The following is a 23,859-nucleotide window of genomic DNA, read 5'->3' as shown; positions in this document are numbered from 1 at the left end:
TGATTACTCTTGTTACTTGGTCAGTAAGACTGTTTAAAAGCAAACCAAGGGGCGCCTGGGTGGCGCAGTCGGTTAAGCGTCCGACTTCAACCAGGTCACGATCTCGCGGTCCATGAGTTCGAGCCCTGCGTCAGGCTCTGGGCTGATGGCTCAGAGCCTGGAGCCTGTTTCCGATTCTGTGTCTCCCTCTCTCTCTGCCCCTCGCCCGTTCATGCTCTGTCTCTCTCTGTCCCAAAAATGAATAAACGTTGAAAAAAAAAAGCAAACCAAAGCAAAACCCAGGTACTTTCTACCCAAATCATAATTTCAGGAGGTAGAGAACATTTTAATTAAAAAAAAAAAAAAGTACATGGTCTTATAATAAAGAAAATTTGTATAGAATAAATTTTGCTAGAATAGAATATCTACAAAAAACATTTTTTTTTTCATATTTTTGTGTGGACTGTTGAGAACTTGGTCTAAGGGATATTTGAGAATTTTACCTACTGGATTTGCCTTAGACATGTTGGGTAGATTTCCTTGTTAATAGAAGCGTGAATAAAGATTCTTCGTGTGGATCTCATGGTCTTAGTGGTATTCGGCACAAAGGAAGTTGGGACTGTTGGAATATTGGAAATAGAGGTTTTTCAGTGTTTACTAATCCATTCCAACTTTTAGGGATAAGGCTTTTGGGAGCAGAGGCTCTGTCAACATATATTTTGTTTCTTGCTCTATCTCCTTCCCTAAGTGCAGTGGCTGGTGTGAAGTAGCTCTTAGTAAATATTTATCCACAAATGAATGGGCAGGTGTTCAGGAGGTCTAGGCTGATACTGTGGGTGACTGTGCCATGCCACTAAGCAGTCTCTAAGAAATGTTTATGTCCTGACTTGAGTTGTTTTGAGTCTCAATAAAAGCCATGTGATGGTGAAAAGGTTTTGGCTCTATTTCTGGTAAGAACTGGAGGTGTTTGGCCTGGAGAAAAGAAGACTTTGGGAGCTATTACAATGTTTTATAGTACAAGAAGAATTGTTGGGTAGAGAAGTACAAATCCATCACCTCTATTGGAAACATTCTTAGAAAGCATGCCCTTCTTCCCTAATAGTGGGTCAGTAGCCTTTATGATTGTGTTGCTGTATCTTTGTACCAGAAGTTACTATAGTTGTAAAGGGGATGTGGAGGAGGGAGAGTTTGGGAGAGAAATGTAAGGAAATGTGATTTAAAGGTTGTTTTTAAGGGATTGTTTCCAGGTAAAAGTTTCTCCAGGCAAACAGCAAAGGAGAAACACTCAATTTTTTTTATGGTGCTTCATACGGCAGATTTTTGGCTCAATATCAACAAGATTTTCTTTTTAAATTTTATTTTTATGTAACTTGCCTTAAAATATTAACACAGGTAAGGCAAAAGTTTGCTTAGGTGCACCCCTACCCTCCCATCTAGTTTCCTATCCAGAGGTAACTGACCACTCCTACCAGCTTAGATTGTACTTCTAGAACTGCTTCTAGAACAGTAGCTTAAAGTACTTAACATGAAATCAGATTTAAAATTTAGTTTCTCAGTCACAATTGCCATACTGGACTATACAGATCAGAACATTTCATCATTGAAGAAAGACCTGTGTAAGCCTTCATAGGTGTTTTGTTTTGTTTTGTTGTTAATAAATGGCACCGAATTGTGCATGCTCTGCTTTTTTTCTTTTTGTTAACAGTATGGTTTGGAAGTCTTTCTTTGTGAGCAGTGTATATGATTTCTTTTATTGTTTTCTTTTTTTTTAAAGTTTATTTTACTGACTTATTTTTTTAAGATTTATTTATTTTGAGAAAGAGTATGAGCAGGGGAGGGAGAGGCCATCTCAAGCAGTGTTTAAGCTATTGGCACAGAGCCCGATGCTGGGCTCAAACTTAGAAACTGTGAGATTTTGACCTGAGTGGAAACCAAGAGTCGGATGCTTATCTGACTGAGCCACTCAGGTGCCCCTAAAGTTTAAGTAATCTCTACACCCAGCCTGAGGCTCAGATTCAAAACCCTGAGATCAACAGCCATATACTCCATTGACTGAGCCAGCCAGGTACCCTTTCATTATTTTTAACTGCTGCATAGTATTCCATACTGTTATACTGTATTTGTCTACTATTGGATGTTTCCAACTTATTGCCCCTGCAAACAATGTTAATACATGTTTTCTGTGCACATAGAGTCCTTTTTTTTTTTTTAAGGTAGCTTTCAAGAAGTGAAATTTTAGGATTGAAGAATGTATATATTTGGAATTAAAAAGTCCTTTCTAACAGTAAGAACTGTGTGAAAATGTCCTGAAATAGTGAGCCTCACTGAAAATCATAATTACGTAATTTCAGAACAGAAAGGGGTCTTTGAGATCATCTGGTTACTCCCCACTTCTGCATGAAAAAACAGGCATGGAGAAGTGAAATGGCTTCCCCAAGACATTTTAGATAATGAAAGGCAGACACTGGGCTGGAACCCCTCTCACTGTGTCCAGGTCTAGAGATATTTTCAGTATATTGTGAAAGAAGGTCTGAGTAATCTTCTTTCAGAGATTTTTATGAAAGAGATTCCTGAATTGGGGATGGCACGGAGGAGCTTACACCAGAAGACTGTAAGCTCTTATGAGTCAGAGGCTAATTTTATAATTGGGTCTGTAGGGTTGAATTGTGGCCTGTAAATATAAGCAATTTGAGAAGTAGGGAATGACTCTTGAAAGGTCAACTGTGGGAATAGCTTTTTGTTAGTACTTATGCCTGTTATAGTTGATATTTGGTTGATGGATTGCTTTGAATCAAATAAGGTAGCTTCAGTCTCTGGTACTTGTTGCCTTCAGAACTTAAAGCAATTCTGCCTTCTGATATCACAGTTATGTTTTTTGTTTGTTTGTTTGTTTGTTTGTTTTTCAAATAGGCTCCACACCCAATGTGGGGCTTGAACTCAGGACTTTGAGATCAAGAGTCAGATGCTTGGAGATCAAGAGTCAGATGGACTGAGTCAGCTAGGCACCCCCAACAATTAGATTTTTATATTGTGGAACCACTATGCAACAGTTTTACCAAATGATAGCTGTGAAATGCTTTTCTTCAAGTAGTTACTATTTGAGTGACTGCGTATTTTGAGATCTATATTTAAGGCTTAGAGACTTTGTGTGCTTTATATTTAGATATTTTGTTCTTTGTCAGCAGACCTGTTTCTTTACAAAGGAAATGAGGTGAGAGATCCAAAGTCTATTACCACCATTAGAAAACTGCCTCACCATGTACGCGCCCCTGATAATGTGTCATTAGGTATTAAATCTTTGCTTTTACAGCTTTATTACCAACAGGTTGCTTTAGTGATCGAGGAAGAATTTTATAAGAGAAATGTGCTTTGGGGGAAGGCTTATGTACTTGCTATTTTTTTCCAGATATGAAAATAAGGATGAAAACAATGGAAATGGGAGTCAAACAAAAGAAGTAATATCACTTTTTAAAGCTTTGAATGTAGATTACTAGTGAGTAAGAGAAACTAAATTAATATGTAACATTTCATGAATGCTTGACTTAAGCCTTCAGTACAAGATTACCTCTAGAAGGTATGTCTCTGCAGTTCTATGGATGATTTTAGTCAGCTCTGAAATGGAATGTTGTGAGGAAGTCAGGTTCAAGATTTTTCTTTGCTGAAGAATGCCAGATAATCTTGATTAACTTAATCAGGCATAAAAGGTGAGATTTGTTTTCTTCTTATCTTGAGAAGTCTATAAATTTTGGTGCCTTGTGATGAGTAGCTGTTAAGATGATAACCCTGAGCCAAATTTTTCTGCTAACCCTGGAATACCAAGTCCTATAAGTGATAGGGAATATGAGAAGGTAAGTGAAGGCATATTTGGAAGTTTTTAATTTAGCATAATAATTTCCTAAAAATTGTTTAATTTTGGCTAAATATCTTATTTTATGCTTGTCCAGAGTCTTGCCCAAGTCTTGGCCAGTTTGGAGTCAAGTGGTGTGCTAAGTGCATCTACGTGGAGAAAGAAGCTAGAATAGTGTTGAGTGATGGTTACATGCATACATTTATATGTAAATTCTCTAGTTCTGTCCATATGAGAGGGCCTTAGAGCAGCAATACCCAGTAATAATGTATGCACTTAACATCCATATCTTAGCTTCTAAAAAACATTCTCTACTAAAAGGAATCTGTGCTCTTGGAGAAATGGCTGATTACAGAGCTGATACGAAGAAAGTACAAGATGAGCCTAGGACATTTTGTGCCAGAACACAATGAAGAGCTCAAAGGATAATAGATATGTGTCAGAAGGACACATCATTTCATAGTATTTCCTTCCAAAATACTTAAAAAGAAAAGTTTTGTATTTTATTGAATTCTGTGACTGACTTTAGAATCAAACTCATTCTTGTGTAAATTTCATAATACTTTGCTATAGAGTAGCACTCTGTAGTAATAGTTGGGATTTTGTAAGTTTGCTGTGCCTTAAATTTTAATCACTAAATTGTGAGAAATTATTTTAAGTTATAGATTAGAAAATAGTTTTCGTGTCTGTGACTTCTGTGTGGCTATGTAGTTAGAAAAGTACCAGAAATGTTTTGTGCCTCTGTTTTTCTAAGTGGTGCTTTATTCAAGAGACTGCTTAATAAATGTTGCTTTCAAGCTTTTGGCAGGTAATGCAAGTAGAACATTTAAGAGGCAAGGTATGATACACATGGCACAAAAAATGGGAAAGACCAGCAAAGTTGAATATGGTTGAAGTAGTTCATGTTGAGAAGATTACAAAGAGGGAATCTATCTGAATCTTTAGAATATTACCTGCTTTGTTTCTGACTATGACATGTGATTGTTGTGTGTATGTGTGTATGTTTTCTCAATAGGAATCAAAGGTTCTGGGAAGAAAAATGATGGAATGATAGAAATACAGAGCTCATGGACTGTTAAAAAAAACCCAGCTCTATTGATATTTAATTTACCCAATTTAAGTATACACTTTGAGTTTAGGAAGTATGTAGAGTTGTACAACCATCATTATAATTGACTTTTATAACACCTCAAATAGTTCCCTTATGCTGCTTTGCGGTCAATTTTTGCTCATAAGGGGTATGAGCAGCTAGGGAGCTCAGGCAACCACTGATCTGCTTTCTGCCTATATAGTTTCCCTTTTCTAGAAATTTTATGTAAATAGCATCATACACTATGTAGTCTAGAATATTGTTTTGTATCTTTAATATCGCTCTCTCTCTCATGACACCTAGCATAGTCCCTGCCACAAAAGGAGCCCGTATAAAATAGCTGCACAGATTTACTTCTTTTCAAGTCTTTAAAAATTTTTTTTAAATGTTTATTTTTGAGAGGGAGAGAGAGAGACAGAGCATGAGTGGGGGACAAAGGCAGAGAGAGAGGGAGACACAGAATCTGAAGCAGGGTCCAGACTGAGCTGTCAGCACAGAGCCTGATACAGGCCTTGAACTCACAAACCACAAGATCATGACCTAAGCCGAAGTCGGATGCTTAATTGACTGAGCTACCCAGGTGCCCCAGTCGTTTCAAGTATTTCTATAACTTGCATGCCACCTGCCTAGTCATAAACTTTTGCAGTAATATTTGATAGCAGATAAGACCTCTTTATCAAGAAATAAAATGGCCAAGTGTAAGTGTTGGCTTGGTTGATTTTCAAGTATTCTAAGGTTCTGTGGGGTAGGTATGACCAAGTGCTAAGCAACAGTACATTCTCTTGAAGTTTCTTCAGTGTGAAGTCTTTGAAATCTTATACTGATGCCCTGCTTAAAAACAGAATCTTTTTTCTTTTTTTAAAATTTTAATGTTTATTTATTTTAGGGGGGGGAGGGGGAGAAGGAGGGGCAAAAAGAGAGAGGGAGACACAAAATCTGAAGCTGGCTCCAGGCTCTGAGCTGTCAGCCCAGAGCCTCACCCAGGGCTCAAACTCACCAACTGGGAGATCATGACCTGAGCTGAAGTCAGATGCTTAACCAACTAAGCCACACAGGTGCCCCTAAAAATAGAATCTTTTAAAGATTAGAAATATTTAGCTATCACCTCGTGGTGATTAGTTCAGATTATATTTGTAATATGACTTGTACCTTTTCTGGTAATTCATATTTAAAAAAAAATTCTTTTTTAAAGTTTGTTTATTTTTGGGACAGAGAGAGACACAGCATGAATGGGGGAGGGTCAGAGAGAGAAGGAGACACAGAATCTGAAACAGGCTTCAGGCTCCGAGCTGTCAGCACAGAGCCTGATGCGGGGCTCCAACTCATGGACCGTGAGATCATGACCTGAGCCGAAGTCAGACGCTTAACTGACTGGGCCACCCAGGCGCCCCTGGTAATTCATATTTTAGTTGTGTTTTCCAGATTCACCACTAAAGATCAAGAATATTGTTTTCAACCCAGGTCCTGTTTAGAAGTCACTGCTATTTTCTAGTAGCCATTCCCCTCGTATTCTTTTTAGTAACGGAATCTACCATGTTCTAGCTTGGCACATAATCACCTAATTAGAAACTGTTTCTCAGCCTTTCTTCTACATAGGTGTAGCTATGTGATTAAATGTTAGGTGATAAGATGTAAGTGGAAGTATTGTCCACTTTTATGGTATTCTTAGTCATACCATAAAAGTAGCTGTTTGTCTTTTGCTTCTTCCGTTTTTCAGGGCTAGACCACCTGGATTATAAGAGTAAGCCATTTTCCACTTTGTAGATGAGGGCAGTGAGGGAAGAGCAACAAGGTACAAGATGATGGATCCCTGGATCTTCTACATCCTTAGAATACCTACACCTCCTTAGTTTGGATTTCTGTTATGTTCAAGCTATTGCTAACAGGCCTGTGGTAAAGTAAGCAATTTCCTGGCTTGTTGCAAGTAACATCCAAGTTTTTTTTCCAATGTCATTTTTTCCCTTTGTAGTTCCCTTTATTCAACAAAAATGTTGTTTGTGGTCAGTCCTTTACTGATCTGTGGTCACCTTCGGGGGCACCTGGGTGGCTCAGTCGGTTGAGTGTCCGACTTCGGCTCAGGTCATGATCTCTCACTCTGTGAGTTCGGGCCCCGCGTTGGGCTCTGTGCTGACAGCTGAGAGCCTGGAGCCTGCTTCGGATTCTGGGTCTATCTCAATGCCCCTCCCCCACTCATGCTGTCTCTCTCTCTCTCTCTCTCTCTCTCTCTCTCTCTCTCTGTGTCAAAAATAAATAAACATTAAAAAATTTTTTTAAAAACAACCTTCGAAATACTCTTTCTTTTAAGTCTTAAATTATCCAAAGATAATTTGGAAATGCCTTTGACTATATAATCTTAAAGCCAATGAATGCATCTCATGTCTTAAGACAGCAGAAACCTGGGTACATACACACAAATGTTGGTTAAATGAGTTAAGATAATTTGGGAGAGAGGTAGTTACTTTTTGAGGAGTTAAGATATGGGAGAGAGAGCATTTTAATGACAAGAACAGGAAAATTTTTATTTTAATTATCTATTTTTATGTAACAAATTATCCCACTGCTTAGCAGTTTAAAACCACAAACATTTATTATTTCATATTTTCTGTGGGATAATAATCCCTGTGAGATTGAGATGGGTCCCTTTGGTCAAGGGTCTCTTATGAGGCTGTAATCAAGGTGTTGGCTGGATCTGCTCAACTGGGGCTCCAGAATTCCTGTCCAAGCTTATTTGTGAAATTCTTGGCAGGCCTCAGGTCCGCATTGGCTGTTGGCTAGATGCTTAAGTTCCTTGCCATGCCCTGTGGCTTCTCCATAGAGATAATAGCAACATGGCAGCCCACTTCTTCCAGAGCAACAGATCCTAGAACACCCACAAATGGAAGCATTTTTTTAACTTCATCTTGGAAGTAACATCCTGTCACTTCTGCCATACTCTGTTCTTTATAAGTGAGTCATTAAATCCAGCTCACACTCAAGGAGAGGATTACACAAGTGTAAATATCAGGAGGTGAGCTCATTGGGGACCATTGTGCAGGTTGCCTACCACAAACAATATGCAAAGATCTATTAAGTATGCGTTGGCATATCAGCTTAGTGTTTTTACTTTTTTACTCATACCCATCTTTCCTAGTACTGGTTTTATCTACACTTCACCTGCTTATTAAATTTCCTTTCAGCTGGATAACTAAGACTCATGTAGCTTCACCTAGATTTAGTCAATTATCTGTGGATTAGAACAATCATCTCACTTTTACAAAAGAGAAAACTAATGTTCAAGGAAGGTACAAACCAAATTCAGACATATTTATTTTTGTAAACTTTATTTTGAGAGAGAGCATGCAGGGAGTGGGGGTGTGGGCAGGCCGATGCGGGGCAGGGGAGCGTTGAGTGAGTGAGTGAGAGAGAGGAAGAAAGAGAAGGGAAGTGAGAGAGGATCCCAGGCAGGCTCTGCACTGGTCAGCACAGAGCCTGATACGGGGCTTGAACTCACAAACCGGAATTGTGAGATCATGACCTGAACTGAAATCAAGAATCAGATGCTTAACAGACTGAAACACCCAGGCACCCCCAAAGCCAGATGTATTTTAAACAAGGTGCTTTTTGGTTGCACTGACCATGTTCCACATATCTTCTACTTGTTAAGGGACAAATTAGCCCTTTAAAACCACACAAGTCCTTTAACCTTAAACAAATGATCTACTTTCCCAGAATCTTTATTTCTCATTTTATAAAATGGGGAAGGTGAGCATAAAAAACATCCACAAGAGAGGGACTTCCAGCTATGGCTGCATGAAGAGTTTGGTGACTGCTCTCCACAAAAATAAAGTAAAACTAGGTAAAATTGTCTGAAACTATTTGGGCTATGCAAATTTGGCAGGCAAAAATTCAGAAGCACTTATTTTTAGGAAAACAGCTAGAGCTTTTAAGAACGGTTGATATCTACAGCATTCTTGCATGAAGACCCCTACTGTGTGCCCCACCTCTCCCCAGTTCCTGTGGCAAGAATGAAAGTTTGGGAAACCAGCGGCCCTGCTGGTTTGTGGCAGCAAGTGAAAACATGTATTTGTCAACTTAAAGTGATGAACTTGATGGGAAACAGGGAAAACTCACATTATTTGCAAGTGTGAGATTGTGGTGCTAATTGGGATGCTTGGGGGACCAGCCAGGTTTTTAACAGGCAGACTTTGGAATTGAGAATACCATAAAGGGATAAGTTCTCCATGCATCCCTGGTGAAACTATGCACATGTGCTGGGGAGACCTGAAAGTGTCTAGCAGAAAGCAGGGGCCAAGGCAAACTTGAGAACTGGCCAAGGCTTGAATGTGCTCTTCCCATCCCACACACAGATTGAAGAGCAGGTTTGAAATGTGTGAGCATACCTTTGCCCAGATAACTAGCTGAAAACTAAGCTATGCAGATAAAGGATAACCTCCTTAGGAAGCCATAGTGAAAAAAAAAATAGGTAAGTATTAAAACCTGAGCAGAGACGTTGACACTGCAGGAGACATAGATCCCACTCTTTAAGGCCAGAGAAATTAAAAAAATTGTGGGGGTGACTGGCAGGCTCAGTCATTAGAACATATGACTTGATTTCAGGGTTGTGATTTCAAGTCCCTTTTTGGGTGTAGAAGTTACTTTAAACATAAAATCTTTCAAAAAATTCTGAAAAATAAATTCCAGAGTTGGTATATTTTTGATAATAAGTTATCTAAAATGTCTTGTTTTTAACAAAAAGCCAGGAGACATGTCAAGAGACAGAAAAACGTGACCTATACTGAGAGAAAAGAGTGCAGTTAATAGAAAATACCTGAGTGGACTCAAATATTAGACTTAAAAGATAAAAACTTCAAAAATGCTATTATAAACATGTTAAAAGAATAGAAGGAAACGTTTTCAAATGATAGCAGAATATGATGATACTGACCCGACAAATGGTGACTCTCAATAGAAGGAAATGGAATCTATAAAAAAGTATTTTATTTTTTTAGTATTATAAATGGAAATGTTTTCATTTTTGAATTATTCATTGTTAATATGTGGAAATACTTGCTTATTAGCTCTAAATTATTTGTGTGTTCTTTAGGATTTTTTTAATATGTAAGATCATGATATCTGTGAATAGAGAACACCTTACTTCTTCCTTTCCTGGATGCCTTTCATTTCTTTTTCGTGCATAGTTGCCCAGGCCAGAATCTCTAGTACAATGGAGACAGCAGACAGCCTTGTCTTGTTCTTTATCTCAGGAAAAACCTTTCATCTTTCATCATTAAGTATAATGTTAGCTGTAGGTTTTTAATAGATGTGCCATCTATCAAGTTAAGGAAGATTCCTTTTATTTATAGCTTTATGAGTATTTTTATCAAGAAGGGGTATTGGATTTTGTCAAGTGCTTTTGTGTATCTGTTGTCTGTTGAGATGGTCATTAAAAAAACCCCTTCATTACATCTAAAAAGGTGAGAGGAAAATTGCACTGTATCTAAACAGAACAATATTTTCAAAGGATCCATAGCTTCAAAAACAATGGATTTTAGAGGATATTGGACCAACATCTTTATAGTGATGAGTGGGAAAAAAAAAAAACCACAAAAAGCCCCTAAACTATCAACCCAGAATTCTATATACAATCAACAATTGTCTCAGGAAAAAAGAAACAATGATATTATGTCATGAATAAAACCTGAGAAAATGTTCATCAACTCATTTGAGCTGCAAGAAATTCTAAAAGATGTATTTTAGTTTGAAAAGCAATGAAACAAATGGAAACTTGTATATTCAAAAAGGAATGCAAACCATCAAAAATGCTATTGTGTCTGCCTTCTTGATCTAGGGGAGGAGGGTAGAATTCATAGGTATTAAAAATAAAAATTTATACAGAAAACCCCCCTTCATTTCAGTAATATGGTTCATTAAATGGATTTATTTTTTACATTTTGGATCACTTTTGCATTTCTGTGATAAATCCTACTTGGCCATGGTATATAATACTTTTAATATGTACTGGTATAAGTTTGCTGATATTTTGTTGAAGATTTTTGCATCTGTTTTCATAAAAGACATTGGTCTGTAGTTTTCTCGTGATGTCTTTGGCTTTGGTATCTGACTCCATAGAATGAGTTAGGAAATGTTCCCTCATCCTCCAATTTGGAAGAATTTAAGGATTAGTATTAGTTCTTCTTCAGATGTATCACTAATTATGCCCTCTGTTCCTTGGCATTTCTTTGTTGGAAGTTTTTTGATTACTGATTTAATATTTTTACTTTTTATTCAGATTTTCTCTTTCTTCTTGAGTCAGTTTTATTATTTTTTTTGAGTTTGTATGCTTCTAGGAATTTGTCCATTTCATCTAGGTTGTTTAGTTGCCATAGTATTCTATAATTCTGTTTCTGCAAGGTTGACAATGATGTCTATTTTTTTTAATGGTTATTTTTGAGAGAGAACGAGAGTGTGCATGCATTAGTAGGGAAGGGGCAAAGAGAGAGAGGGACAGAGAATCTGAAGTGGGTTCCATGTTGATATCAGACAGCCTAATGCAGGGCTCGAACTCAAGAATCTCGAGATCATGACTTGAGCCCAAGCCAGATGCTTAACTGACTGAGCCACCCAGGTACCCCGATATCTCTATTTTCATTCATATTTTAGTAATTTGAGTGTTCTCTCTTTTTAATCTGCTGAAGGCTTGTTAATTTTGTTGATATTTCCAAAGAATGGACTTATGTTTTGTTTCTATTGTTTTTCTAGTCTATATTTCATTTACATTTGCTCTGATTTTTATTTTCTTCCTTCTCCTTGGCCTATATTTAGTTTTCTTCTCCTTTTGTAGTTCTGTAAGGTAGAAGGTTAGGTAGGTTATTGGTTTGAGATCTTTATTCTTTTTAATACAGTTATTTACAGTTATATTCCATAAATTGTGGGATGTTGGGAGCACATGGCTGGCTCAGTTGGTAGAGCATGAACCTCTTCATCTCAGGGTTGTAAGTTCCAGTCCTATGTTGGGTGGGAGAGATTACTTAAAAGTAAAATCTTTAGGGGTGCCTGAGTAGCTCATTAGGGTGAGTGTCCAACTCTTGATTCCGGTTGAGGTTGTGATCTTGTAGTTCGTGAGATCGAGTCCCATGTCGAGTGGGGAGCCTGCTTGGATTCTCTGCCTTTCCCCTATATGCTCTCTGTCTCTCTCAAAATAAGTAAATGTTAAAAAAAATCTAAGAAAAAATAAATTTTGGGATATTGTGTTTTTGTTTTCATTGATCTTAAAGTACTTTTTACTTTTCCGTGTGATTTTTTTAAATTGTTTTCAAATGTGTTGTTTAATTTCCACATATTTCTATATTTCCTTTTGTTACTAATTTCTAATGTCATTCCGTTGTGGTCAGAAAAGATATTTTGTGTGATTTCAGTCTTTTAAAATTTATTGAGATTTGATTTGTGGCTAACATATGGCTTATCTATGTGCACTTGAGAAGAAAGTGTATTCTGCTGTTGTTGGGTGGAATGCTGTATAAATATATCTGTTAGGCCTAGTTGGTTTAAGCATTAACATTTTCAGTTTCCTCATTTATCTTGTGTCTGGTTGTTTTATCTGTTATTAAAATGGGGGTTTGGTGTTTCTCTTGTAGAACTATTTATTTTTCCCTTCAACTCTTCAATCAGTTTTTGATTGATCTATTTTGGACTTCTGTTACATGTACATATTTAATTGTTATATCGTTTTAGTGGATTAACCTTTTATCATTTTGTAAATTTTTTTGGTCTCGTAACAATTTTTGTCTTAAAGTCTATTTTGTCTGACATTAATGGGGACACTGCAGTTCTCTTTTGGTTACTATTTGAATAGAATACGTTTTTCCATCTTTTTAATCCATTTATGTCCTGGGGTCTAAAGTCAGTCTCTTATAGACCGTATGTAATTTTATCGTCTTTATTGTTATTATTATTCTTTAATATTTTAATGTTTATTTTTGAGATACAAACACAGGGAAACAGGGGAGGGGCAGAGAGAATGAGACACAGAATCTGAAGCAGGTCCAGACTCTGAGCTGTTAGCACAGAGCACAAAATGGGACTCAAACCCATGAATGGTGAGATCATGACCTGAGTTGAAGTCGGATGTTCAACCAACTTAGCCACCTGGGCCCCCTTGATCATCTTTATGTTCCATTCTTTCATTCTCTGTTTCTGAATTGGAGAGCTTAATGTTTTTATATTTGGTGTAATTACTGATAAGGAAAGATTTCTGCATTTTTCTTGTTTTCTGTCTTATACTTTTTTGTTCATCAATTTCTCCAATGCCCTTTTTATGAAATATTTTAAGTGTACTATTTTGATTCCCTTCTCTTTTCTTCTATGTATGTATATTTAGTTAGTTCCTTAATATTTGCTCTAGTGGATATAAGCATCATAATTTATAACAACCTAGTTTGAATTAATACTGTTTTGTTGGTCTTGAGCCTGTCTATGGTAGTACATTATGTCAGAAATGCCTGCAGTGTTCACTCAGGCACACATTACTCATGGCATACTCCACAGACATTTCACCAACCAGGGCCCCCGTTTATTGCTGGGCCAGCTCTGCTGGTTCTTATTATGATATATATAGCATGCCAAGGACCATGTAGCCAGGTTGAGAGCAGAGAGAAAGAGAAAGCAGACTTGGGGCTCAGCCTTTATTAGGGTCCAGTTGTGGAGTGTCTAGGGTTTTGCTCATTCAGTCTATTGGCTAATTTAAAGCAGAAAGGCAGGAATTAGGGCCTGAGGAAGGAGAAAATAGGGTCACTCATGTAGTCAGTTATTTAGGTTACCTGGGGTTTTCTGACAGAACTTTACAGATGGGGCAGCCTCATTGCTTATGTGGTGGTTTTTCTAGTAGCTGTCTCATACAGCTGGCAATATGTTTATTCAAGATAAATGTTTTTTGAAATGGATATCATGGCGATCAAAAGCTTAATGTTAGACCCACTACAATAAAAAAATCTTACTGTCACCAAACTATGGAAAGAGCCCAAATGTCCACTGACTGATGAATGGATAAAGAAGATGTGGTATATATACACAATGGATTATTACAGCCATCAAAAAGAATGAAATCTTGCCATTTGCAACAATGTATGGAGCTGGAGTATATTATGCTAAGTGAAATAAGTCAAAGGAAGACAAATATCATAGGATTTCACTCATGTGGAATTTAACAAACAAAACATGAACTTATGAGAAGGGGGAGAAGAGAGAAACGATAAAAGACTGTTAACTATAGAGAACAAACTGAGGGTTGATGGAACTTGGTGGGGGATGGACTAAATGGGTGATGGGCGTTAAGGAGGGCCCTTGTATTGAGCACTGGGTATTATATGTAAGTGATGAATCATTAAATTCTATTTCTGAAACCATATTACATCGTATGTTAACTGACTAGAATTTAAATACAAATTTGAAAAAAAAAACCTTATTGTTAGACACTTAACCTACAAATATAAATACCATGGTTTCAATGATATATAAAAACTTTGTTTCTATATTTATGTACTTACTGTCATATATGTTTATGTGTTTTGTGCCCAGCAACATAGATTTATAATTATTATTTTACATATTTTTTATTTTTTATTTTTTTATTTTTGAGAGAGAGAGAGAGAGAGAGAGAGAGAGAGAGTATGAGTGAGTGAGGGGCGGGGGGGGGGAGAGAGAGAGAGACAGAGAGAGACAGACAGACAGACAGACACACACTACCCATGAGGGGCAGAGAGAGAGAGAATCCCGAAGTGAGGCTCGAGCTCATGAACCAGGAGATCGTGACCTGAGCCAAAGTGGAATGCTTACCCGACTGAGCCATCCAGACGCTCTTGTAGTTTTCTTCTCAATCATGTACAAAATAAAAGGGGTACAAGTCCAAAATACATTAGTTATAAATTTTATATTTACCTACATAAACACCTATCTTTACTGTTTTTTTTTTTTAACGTTTATTCATTTTTGAGACAGAGACAGAGCATGAATGGGGGGAAGGTCAGAGAGAGAGGGAGACACAGAATCTGAAACAGGCTCCAGGCTCTGAGCTGTCAGCACAGAGCCCGACGTGGGGCTCGAACTCCCGGACCGCGAGATCATGACCTGAGCCGAAGTCAGACGCCCAACCGACTGAGCCATCCAGGCGCCCCACTGTTGTTTTTTTATTTGTGCATGTGATTTCAAGCTGCTGGCTTATGCTCTTTCATTTAAGTCTGAAGAGCTCCCTCTAGCATTTCTTACACTCAGGTTTACTAGTGACATACTCCCTCAGTTTTTATTTATCTGGAAATATTTTTTTTAATATATTTTTTTAAACATTTATTTTTGAGAGACAGAGAGAGACAAGAGAATGAGCAGGGAAGGGGCAGAGACAGAGGGAGACACAAAACCTGAAGCAGGCTCCAGGCTCTGAGCTGTCAGCACAGAGCCTGATGCGGGGCTCGAACCCATGAATTATCAGATCATGACCTGAGCTGAAGTCAGTTGCTGAGCCACCCAGGTGCCCATCTGGGAATATTTTAATTTCTCCATTATTTTTGAAGAATAGTTTTGCCAGATATACAGAGTTCTTGCTTAACAGTTTTCCTTTCAGCACTTTAAATATGTCATCGCATTGCCTTGTGGCAAAAAAGGTAGTGAGGATTCCTTGCACACTCTTTAGTCCACAGAGTTCTCTTTGCTGGTTCTACTGGCCAGAAAAATGGTTTTACTTTCAGAGTTTTAGGTGTCTACACAGCTGCCACATTGCAGCTCTGTGACTTAGGCTGTATTGGGACATGGCCAACAGAGAGAGAAAAGAAAAGGGAAAGGAAAGAAAACCCAAAATGAAGGTTCTCACATTTTCTGTCTCACATTCTGTCCAGAAAGATGGTTTTATCTCTGTAGTTTAGTTGTGTCTTATGTACAATTCTGCACAGGGGCCATCCTATTCCATGATGGGAGAAAAAACAAAAAAACTCAGGAAACTCATTCCTATTACTGACTATTCTTTAAGTTTTGGCTCACTTCCCCAATCCATCTGTTACTAACATTTATTTATTTGTTTGATGTTTATTTTGAGAGCATGAGTTTGAGTTTAATGTTTATTGAGAGAGCATGGGGGAGGGGCAGAGAGAGGGGGAGAGAATTCCAAGCAGTCTCTGTGATATCAGTGCAGAGTTGGATTCAGGGCCCAGTCTCCCTAACTGTGATATCATGACCCAGCTGAAATCAAAAGTCAGATGCTTAACCATCTGAGCCATCCAGGCACCCAACCTTTTATTTATTTTTAATGTTTAAAAACTTTTTAAAAAGATTTTATTTTTAAGTAATCTCTATGCCTCCTGTGGGGTTCAAGCTCACAACCCCAAGATCAAGAGTTGTGAGCTCTACTGACTGAGCCAGCCAGGTGCCCCTATTTACTAACCTTTTGGAGTCCTGAGTTAATTGCTTTTAGTATGTTGTCCATAGGTTTTAGTTGTCATGAGTGGGAGTGAGAGACTGTAGTGGTTTAACGTCATCTTTGCTGGTGATTCTTACACATATTTTTTATTTCTCAGTAGACCCTTGGAAAAAGAATGGTAGTTGTGAAGAGAAGGTAGTTATTTTCCCCAGGCTTAAGATTTAAATATAGTAGAGATTCTAGCTGAGATGTCTACAACTTTTGCCTGCCCAGAGGCTTACCACTTTAGGTTATAGTAATGATAGGAATCATTTATATACTATTTACTCTGTTCCAGATACTGTTTCCAAAACTTTAAACTCCTTTAGTCCTCACAGTAACTCTATCAGGTCAATACTATATTATCCCCATTTTATTTTATTTATCATTGTTATTATTTTTAATGTTTATTTTTGAGAGAGAATGAGAGCATGGGAGGGGCAGAAGAGAAGGGGACAGAGGATCTGAAGTGGGCTCCATGCTGACAGCAGAGAGCCCAGTGTGGGGCTCAGAATCATGAATGGTGAGATCATGACCTGAGATAGGTCAGCCACCCAGGCAATCCCTATTACCCCCATTTTAAAGATAAATTGAGGTACAGAGAGAGTAAGTAATTTGTCCAAGGTTGCATAGATAATAAATGGTGGAGCCATGATTTAAACCCAGCATAAGACAATTTAGTGTTAGAGCACATGTTCTGGTTAAAATTTTTACTTATGTGTTATGGAAATTATCATATACAAACCAAAGTAGAAAATACTGTAATGAACCCGCCCTCCACCATGTATCTTCAACCAGTTTTATTAGTTTTCAGTATTCTGCCTTTCTTGTTTTATTTTTCACTAACTTTTTTTTGTTTTTGATAAGGTATCTGAAAGCAAATTCTAGATATCATTTTATTTATAAACACTGAAGTATATATCTAAAATGCATAATACTTTTATAAAACATAACCACAGTATGAATATAACTACAATATAATCAAAGCTTAAAAAGTGAATAATAATTTTCTGATTTCTAATATCTTGTGTTCAGTTTTATCTGATTGTCTCAGAAGAACCTTCTTATAGTTGGTTCAGTTCAGGATCCCAATATGGTCCACACATTGTATTTATTGACACATACCTTAATTGTAAAAATTTTAATACTGGCAAACACACATTTTCTCTCTCTAGAGAGAAATCCCCCTGCTCTCACACCCACTCTTTTTACATAGAAGGTAATGTTAACACACATTCTTAACTCTCATACCCTCTTTAGGGCTGTCCCTAATGATGACTTTTCTAATAATGGCCACTTGTATTCAAGATGGTTTTCTGTTTTAAAAGTTAATTTTTTCTAATTAACAAAAACCTGTTCTTGTGCTTTTGAAGTATTTAGCACATATTATATGGTTCCTTTTTTATTTACAGATATTTTCCAATTTATCCCTGGATGAGCGTTGCCTTTCTGCCTCGTTGGTTTGCAAGTACTGGCGTGACCTTTGTTTAGATTTCCAGTTTTGGAAGCAGCTGGATCTTAGTAGTCGTCAGCAGGTATGGAATCTAATTCTAAGAAACACCTTGGCCTACTCAACAAATATCTTTATTTCTCTTCAGAAATCATTTCTTTCATGTTGGAGTTTTTCAAGATAGTTCGAATGACTGTAACTTATAATTCCATGCTTCAGTAATTTTTTTGTGTGAATTTATGTTATAGCTAGGTTCTTGTGGTGAAGAAGATATTTAATGTGGATTGGTAATTTTGGGTTGCTTCTTAATCCTTTTGTCTAAGTCCTCTTTGTCTTCTCCCTTTTTTCATTACGTTTAAAGAAAGTTATTAAGCTTTCCCTCCTTTTTGTAGGAATTATATCATGAATTTTAGTTTAGTAGTAGAACATGATGGCATATGTTTATATAGTACTGATGATATGCCATGTACTGTTCTCTGGGCTTTACACATACTAAAGCATTTGAATCTTCTAACAACGTTTTGAGTTGATACTATTATTATACCTTTTAATGTGTTATTATTATACTATTAATTATAGTATCTTTACACTGTTGTTATAGGTGAATAGTATAAGTATTTTTTTTTAATTTTTTTGTTAAAGGATTTTAGTTTATTTTGAGTGAGAGAGTGAGAGTGTGTGTGTGTGTGAGAGAGAGAGAGAGAGAGATCGGGGGAGGGGCAGAGAGCGAGGAAGAGAGAGAATCCCAAGCAGGCTGTGCACTGTCAGTGCAGAGCTCAATGTGGGGCTCAATCCTATGAACCGTGAGATCATGACCTGAGCTGAAACAGAGTCAGACACTTAACTGACTGAGCCACCCAGGTGCCCCAATAGTTTAAGCATTCTCACACTACTGTTACAGATGAATAAATAGAAGCAAAATGGGCTAAGATATCTTGTTTTTATTTTCCTTTTGATTAATTTTCTAATCTTCCCTATTGCCTGGCTGCCCAATGTGTTCATATGGTGGCATAAGTTATTGCATACAATTTGTTGGACTTGTTTTTTTCTTTTGGACTTGGACTTGATTGTTAGAACTTCTTTTGGACTTGATTGTTAGAACTTGGCATTGAAATGCATAAAAATATTCAATAAGAATAGGATTTTATTGGAGTACTGAACCTGTTCTAAATCCATGATACTGTTAGGTACTGGTGTGCTGCCACATGTTTAGCAACTCCTTTCAAAAACAAACAAATAGAAAGCTGTGATTTGTAATATTTGCTAGTTTTTGTGGTGCAAATGCTCCCACCATGGCCTATTTCAGGCTATGGATGTAATATCACTGAATGCGGTGATGTCCCTGATTTGGAAAGAGGTACACATTGCAGGCTCTTGTGAGTTGGTACAAGCCAACTGCATGCAGCATACCACTAGTAGTTTACGTGGGGTGTGTGTGTGTGTATCGCTCGTTCACTTTAAACAAAATAAGCAAATCCTGGACATTTATGTGTAAGTTTTCTTTTTGTTTTTCTGCCTCATTGGTTAGAAGCTGAAATAATTACAGAATTAGTCATTTCCCTGCCTGGGTCCATGAAATTTGTGTCCAGGGAGAATAGTGAGTATTTAGTTATTGTGGCTGGTAGAGTGGAAAAAAGTAATGTGAAATAATCCATTGGCTCTTTAGTACTTTTGGATATCTGAGCTGTTTGTTACAAACTCAGGCTAAGAATAGCTTTACCCTTCTATTGGTAGTTATGTCTGGAGATGAAAAAAGAAAAGATAAAAGGAGAGCTATGTCCAGGTTTTAACTTTGAAGGTAACTGTCTGTATTTATGCTTTTTCCAGGGAGCATAAAGGTAGTTTCAGCCTTGTCTCTTACTTTTAGTGCTCCTCAGCACTACAGTTCTTTACTTCTGTTCTAAATTTCGTCATGTGCATCTTCTTTGACCATTATTTGTACTCAAGGGACTTGAATAATATTAACCCTCTTTTTCTTTTTTATTTATGTTTACTTACTTATTTTTTATTGAAGTATACTTTTACAGGTGTACAGCATAGTGATTTGACAACTCTATACGTAATGCTGTGCTCATCCCAAGTGTAGCTGCCATCTCTCACTGTACAAGGCTATTACCACACCATTCACTATACTCCCTATGCTGTACCTTTCATCCCTGTGACTTATTCCATGATTGGGTATAGAATATGTACAGGTTGATTTTTTAAAAATTATGTTTAGGGGCGCCTGGGTGGCGCAGTCGGTTAAGCGTCCGACTTCAGCCAGGTCACGATCTCGCGGTCCGGGAGTTCAAGCCCCGCGTCAGGCTCTGGGCTGATGGCTCAGAGCCTGGAGCCTGTTTCAGATTCTGTGTCTCCCTCTCTCTCTGCCCCTCCCCCGTTCATGCTCTGTCTCTCTCTGTCCCAAAAATAAATAAACGTTGAAAAAAAAAATTAAAAAAAAAATTATGTTTAAAATTCAGACGGCCATGTGAGTTTTTTACCACATGAATTCTAAGGTTACTCATACTTAGCTTTGAGGTATTTTTTTTTATATAAATTAAAACAAAATTTTGTTTAACATTTTTTAATTTATTTTTTTGAGAGAGAGTGCGAGCAGGGGAGGGGCAGAGAGAGAGGGAGACACAGAATGAAGCAGGTTCCAGTCTGAGCTGTCAACACAGAGCCTGATGTGGGGCCCGAACCCATGAACCCTGAGGTTATGATCTGAGCTGAGGTGGACACTTAAAGCACCTTTAGCTTTGAGGGTTTTTTTGATAAAAGGTATTTGATATGGACATTTGTATGTAATCTTGGATGTGTTCATAAACAAAATGATGTATTTTCTATATATATATATGAGGTAGTATTCTGATAGAAGTAGTAAAGGGACACCTGTTTGGCTTGGTGACCTACATCAGCTCACGTCATGATTCTACATCTGTGAGTTCGAGCCCTGTGTTAGGCTCTGTGCTGATACTCACAGCCTGGAGCCTTCTTCACATTCTATGTCTACCTCTCTCTCTGCCCCTCCCTCACTCATGCTATGTCTCTCGTTGTGTCTCAAAAATAAATAAACGTTAATTTTTTTTTTTTTAAAGGGGCACCTGGGTGTCTCAGTTGGTTAAGTGGTGACTTCAGCTCAGGTCATGATCTCGCCATTCCCAAGTTCGAGTCCCACATCGGTCCCTATGATAACAGCTCAGAGCCTGGAGCCTGTTTCAGAGTCTGTCTTCCTCTCTCTCTGCCCTTTCCCCACTTGTACTCTGTGTGTCTCTTTCTCTCTCTCTCTTTCAAAAATAAATGTATATTAAAAAAATAAAAAATAAATTTTAAATAAAAAAGTAGTAAAACAATTAAAATTTATATTTTGTGGTAGGGATCATCTAATACTAGGTATAATAAGTTACAATTCATATAATGTGATGACTGATACACACTGTTTGCTGGGTTAAAAATAGAAAACAAAGCAATTAAAATCTCAGTATAATTTTGTGTATTCAAACTTTTTCAAAGTTTAACTTTGAAAGTTAAAGTACTTTCCTGATAAGGATAGATCTTAGGCTTTCAACGAAAATTAACACATATATTTTTGCTTGGTGTTTCTCCATACCACTTCTGACACCAGATGTGTGGAGTTTTTTTCATTCTAAAAAATTCTCTGATAATAACTGGGTATCTAACAATTCAGTGCAATTCTGACACCCAACTCCTGGGGTTAATGCAGACCTCACCGATTATGGGCTTTAGTCCTATAAGACTGTCCCCTCTTCATACACCCCTCACGAGTCCCAGGAGTCACCAGTAGTTCTCACTGACCAGCTGTGACTTCAACAGTTCCCTCTGGTCTTTCCTCAGGTTTGATAATTTGCTAAAATGACTTACAGAACTCAGGAAAATACTTTTACTGGTTTATTGTGAAGGATACAACTCAGGACTGGCCAAATGGAAAAGATGCCTAGGACAAAGTACGGGGGTGGAGAAGATGTGGAGCTTCCATAGAGTCTGTGGGCCTGTCACCCTCCTGGCTCCTTAAGGTGTTAGCTAACCTAGAAGCTCTTCAATTTTCATTGTTGAAAGTTTTTCTAACCTAGTCTCTAGCTCCTGTACCCTCCCAGGAAGTCAGGGGTTGAGGCTGACAGTTACCACTTTCTAATCACATGGTTTTTCTGGTGACCAGACCTCATCCTAAAGGTATCATCTAGGGGCCCCCGTTTAAGTCATTTCATTAGTATAATAAACTCAAGTGTGGTCAAAAGGGGCTTGTTATGAATAACAAAGGACACTCCTATCAATCAGGAAATTCTGGAGGCTCTGTTCTAGGAATTAGAAACAAAGACTAAGTATGCATTTTATACTATACCACAGTTCTTGTTATGCTTTAATATTCAATAAGAAGGTTTTCTTTTGATGGTGGTTTTCATGCTGTAATCTAATTATTACTTATTTATTGGGGGAAAACTTCATAAAAGAATAGAAAGTAAGTTTCTACTTTTAGCAAAAGTTTAAACTTATTCCTTTTTTTTCCTCCTAGGTCACTGATGAATTATTGGAAAAAATTGCATCGAGAAGTCAGAATATAATTGAAATCAACATTTCTGATTGTCGCAGTATGTCTGATACAGGCGTATGTGTTCTAGCATTTAAGTGTCCTGGACTTCTTAGGTATACAGCCTACAGGTGTAAACAGCTTTCTGACACTTCTATTATTGCGGTTGCCTCTCATTGTCCTTTACTTCAGAAAGTTCATGTAGGCAACCAGGACAAACTTACTGATGAAGGACTCAAACAGGTAAATATTAGCATCTATAAAATGGTTTTACTCTGATTAACTCAAAATGTTTGCTTGAAGCTACACTTTAACACATTATTATATGTTAAAAATAATGCTCAGAGACTAAAATAAGCCATCTTGTTTTTTGTACCCATGAGTGGTTGGTTCAGTAAAATTGATAAATAACTTTGGTGTGTTTTGCAGTGAGTGCCTGAACTTCTGGGACAAGCCATTTTATTTATTTTTTTGTTAGTTAAATTTTATACCAAATTTGGCTTTAGGTTCCAATAGTATGCATTTTGGGTTAGTATGAGGTTTTAAAAATTGACTTTTAATTCCCCTTTTACATTACTAGATGATATGCTTATGTGCTTTAAAATACATATTTTAAAGCATAAATGAAAGTCCAAATTAAGGAGTATAGAATGAAGTAAAAGCTGCTCATTACCCATATTTGGAACAATAATTGGATTAAAATACTATATTTTATCTTTGACGCACTTCCTTTGGAAATGCCATTTAAAATTTTTTTGTCTCAGAGTGGATTATTCATTCATGAGTATTGAATGGATTCTATGTGCCAGGCTCTAGATTTGTGAATATTGTGAATATTTAGTAATGTTCCCAGTTTTGTACTAGGTACTTTCTGTATTTTAACATGTAACCCTTGAAGTAACTTTGTGAAATAGTTGGTATTAAACTCATTTTGTAAAGGGAGAAATTAAAGGTTAGAAAGATTAATTAACTCGCCTAATGTTTAGCAAGTGGTGGAACTGGGGTTTAAAGCTTAGATTCTCCAAAATCTCTTCCATCTTTTGACTTTCCCACTCCAAAAGACTTTGAATAAGGGGGCCTGCTCTGTGAGGGCAGAGGCCCTGCACGTTTCCCACTCCAGCTACGGTTTTCTTGACAGACATTTTTGAAAGAAAGAGCTAATTAATAATTTCATTCAAGAACTTGTCAGGATTAAAGTTTAAATTTAGAAGTGGGGTGTAGTCCTGACACTTCCCAGTAAAAGCAGAATATTGGCAAAGACCTAGATTTAAATCTGATCTGAAATGAACTTAGAAGAAGATCGCTAAATTTAAACATTACATATGAATTAATTGAAAGCTCAGTATTAGAAGGAATTTGGGGAGATTCTGTCTTAAGCAGTACTGGGTGTGTCAATCTAATTTATGTATTAAAAATGCTAAAATGTATAAGGGAGACTGTTCTGTCTGCAAAGGCAAAATGTGCAATAACACCGTTATTTGTTTTAATATCTGTCCTGATCATTTCTGCTATATATACGATCACCCACTAGTGGAATGAAGTTCTT

At 37.2% G+C, this 23,859-nt stretch overlaps 1 protein-coding gene across 1 annotated transcript in view; it reads left to right on the top strand.

Annotated features, from left to right (window-relative positions):
• FBXL17 (F-box and leucine rich repeat protein 17) overlaps positions 1-23,859 on the top strand; it is a 501,049-nt gene that overhangs the window by 2,736 nt on the left and 474,454 nt on the right. The window contains 2 exon segments of the mRNA XM_043595100.1: positions 17,748-17,870; positions 22,299-22,556. Of these exon segments, the coding sequence (XP_043451035.1) occupies positions 17,748-17,870; positions 22,299-22,556 (381 nt within the window).

Source organism: Prionailurus bengalensis, chromosome A1 (assembly GCF_016509475.1).
Source record: "Prionailurus bengalensis isolate Pbe53 chromosome A1, Fcat_Pben_1.1_paternal_pri, whole genome shotgun sequence".
NCBI lineage: Eukaryota > Metazoa > Chordata > Mammalia > Carnivora > Felidae > Prionailurus > Prionailurus bengalensis.
Note: the sequence above shows the minus strand (reverse complement) of the source record. Positions and strands in the feature narration are given on the sequence as shown.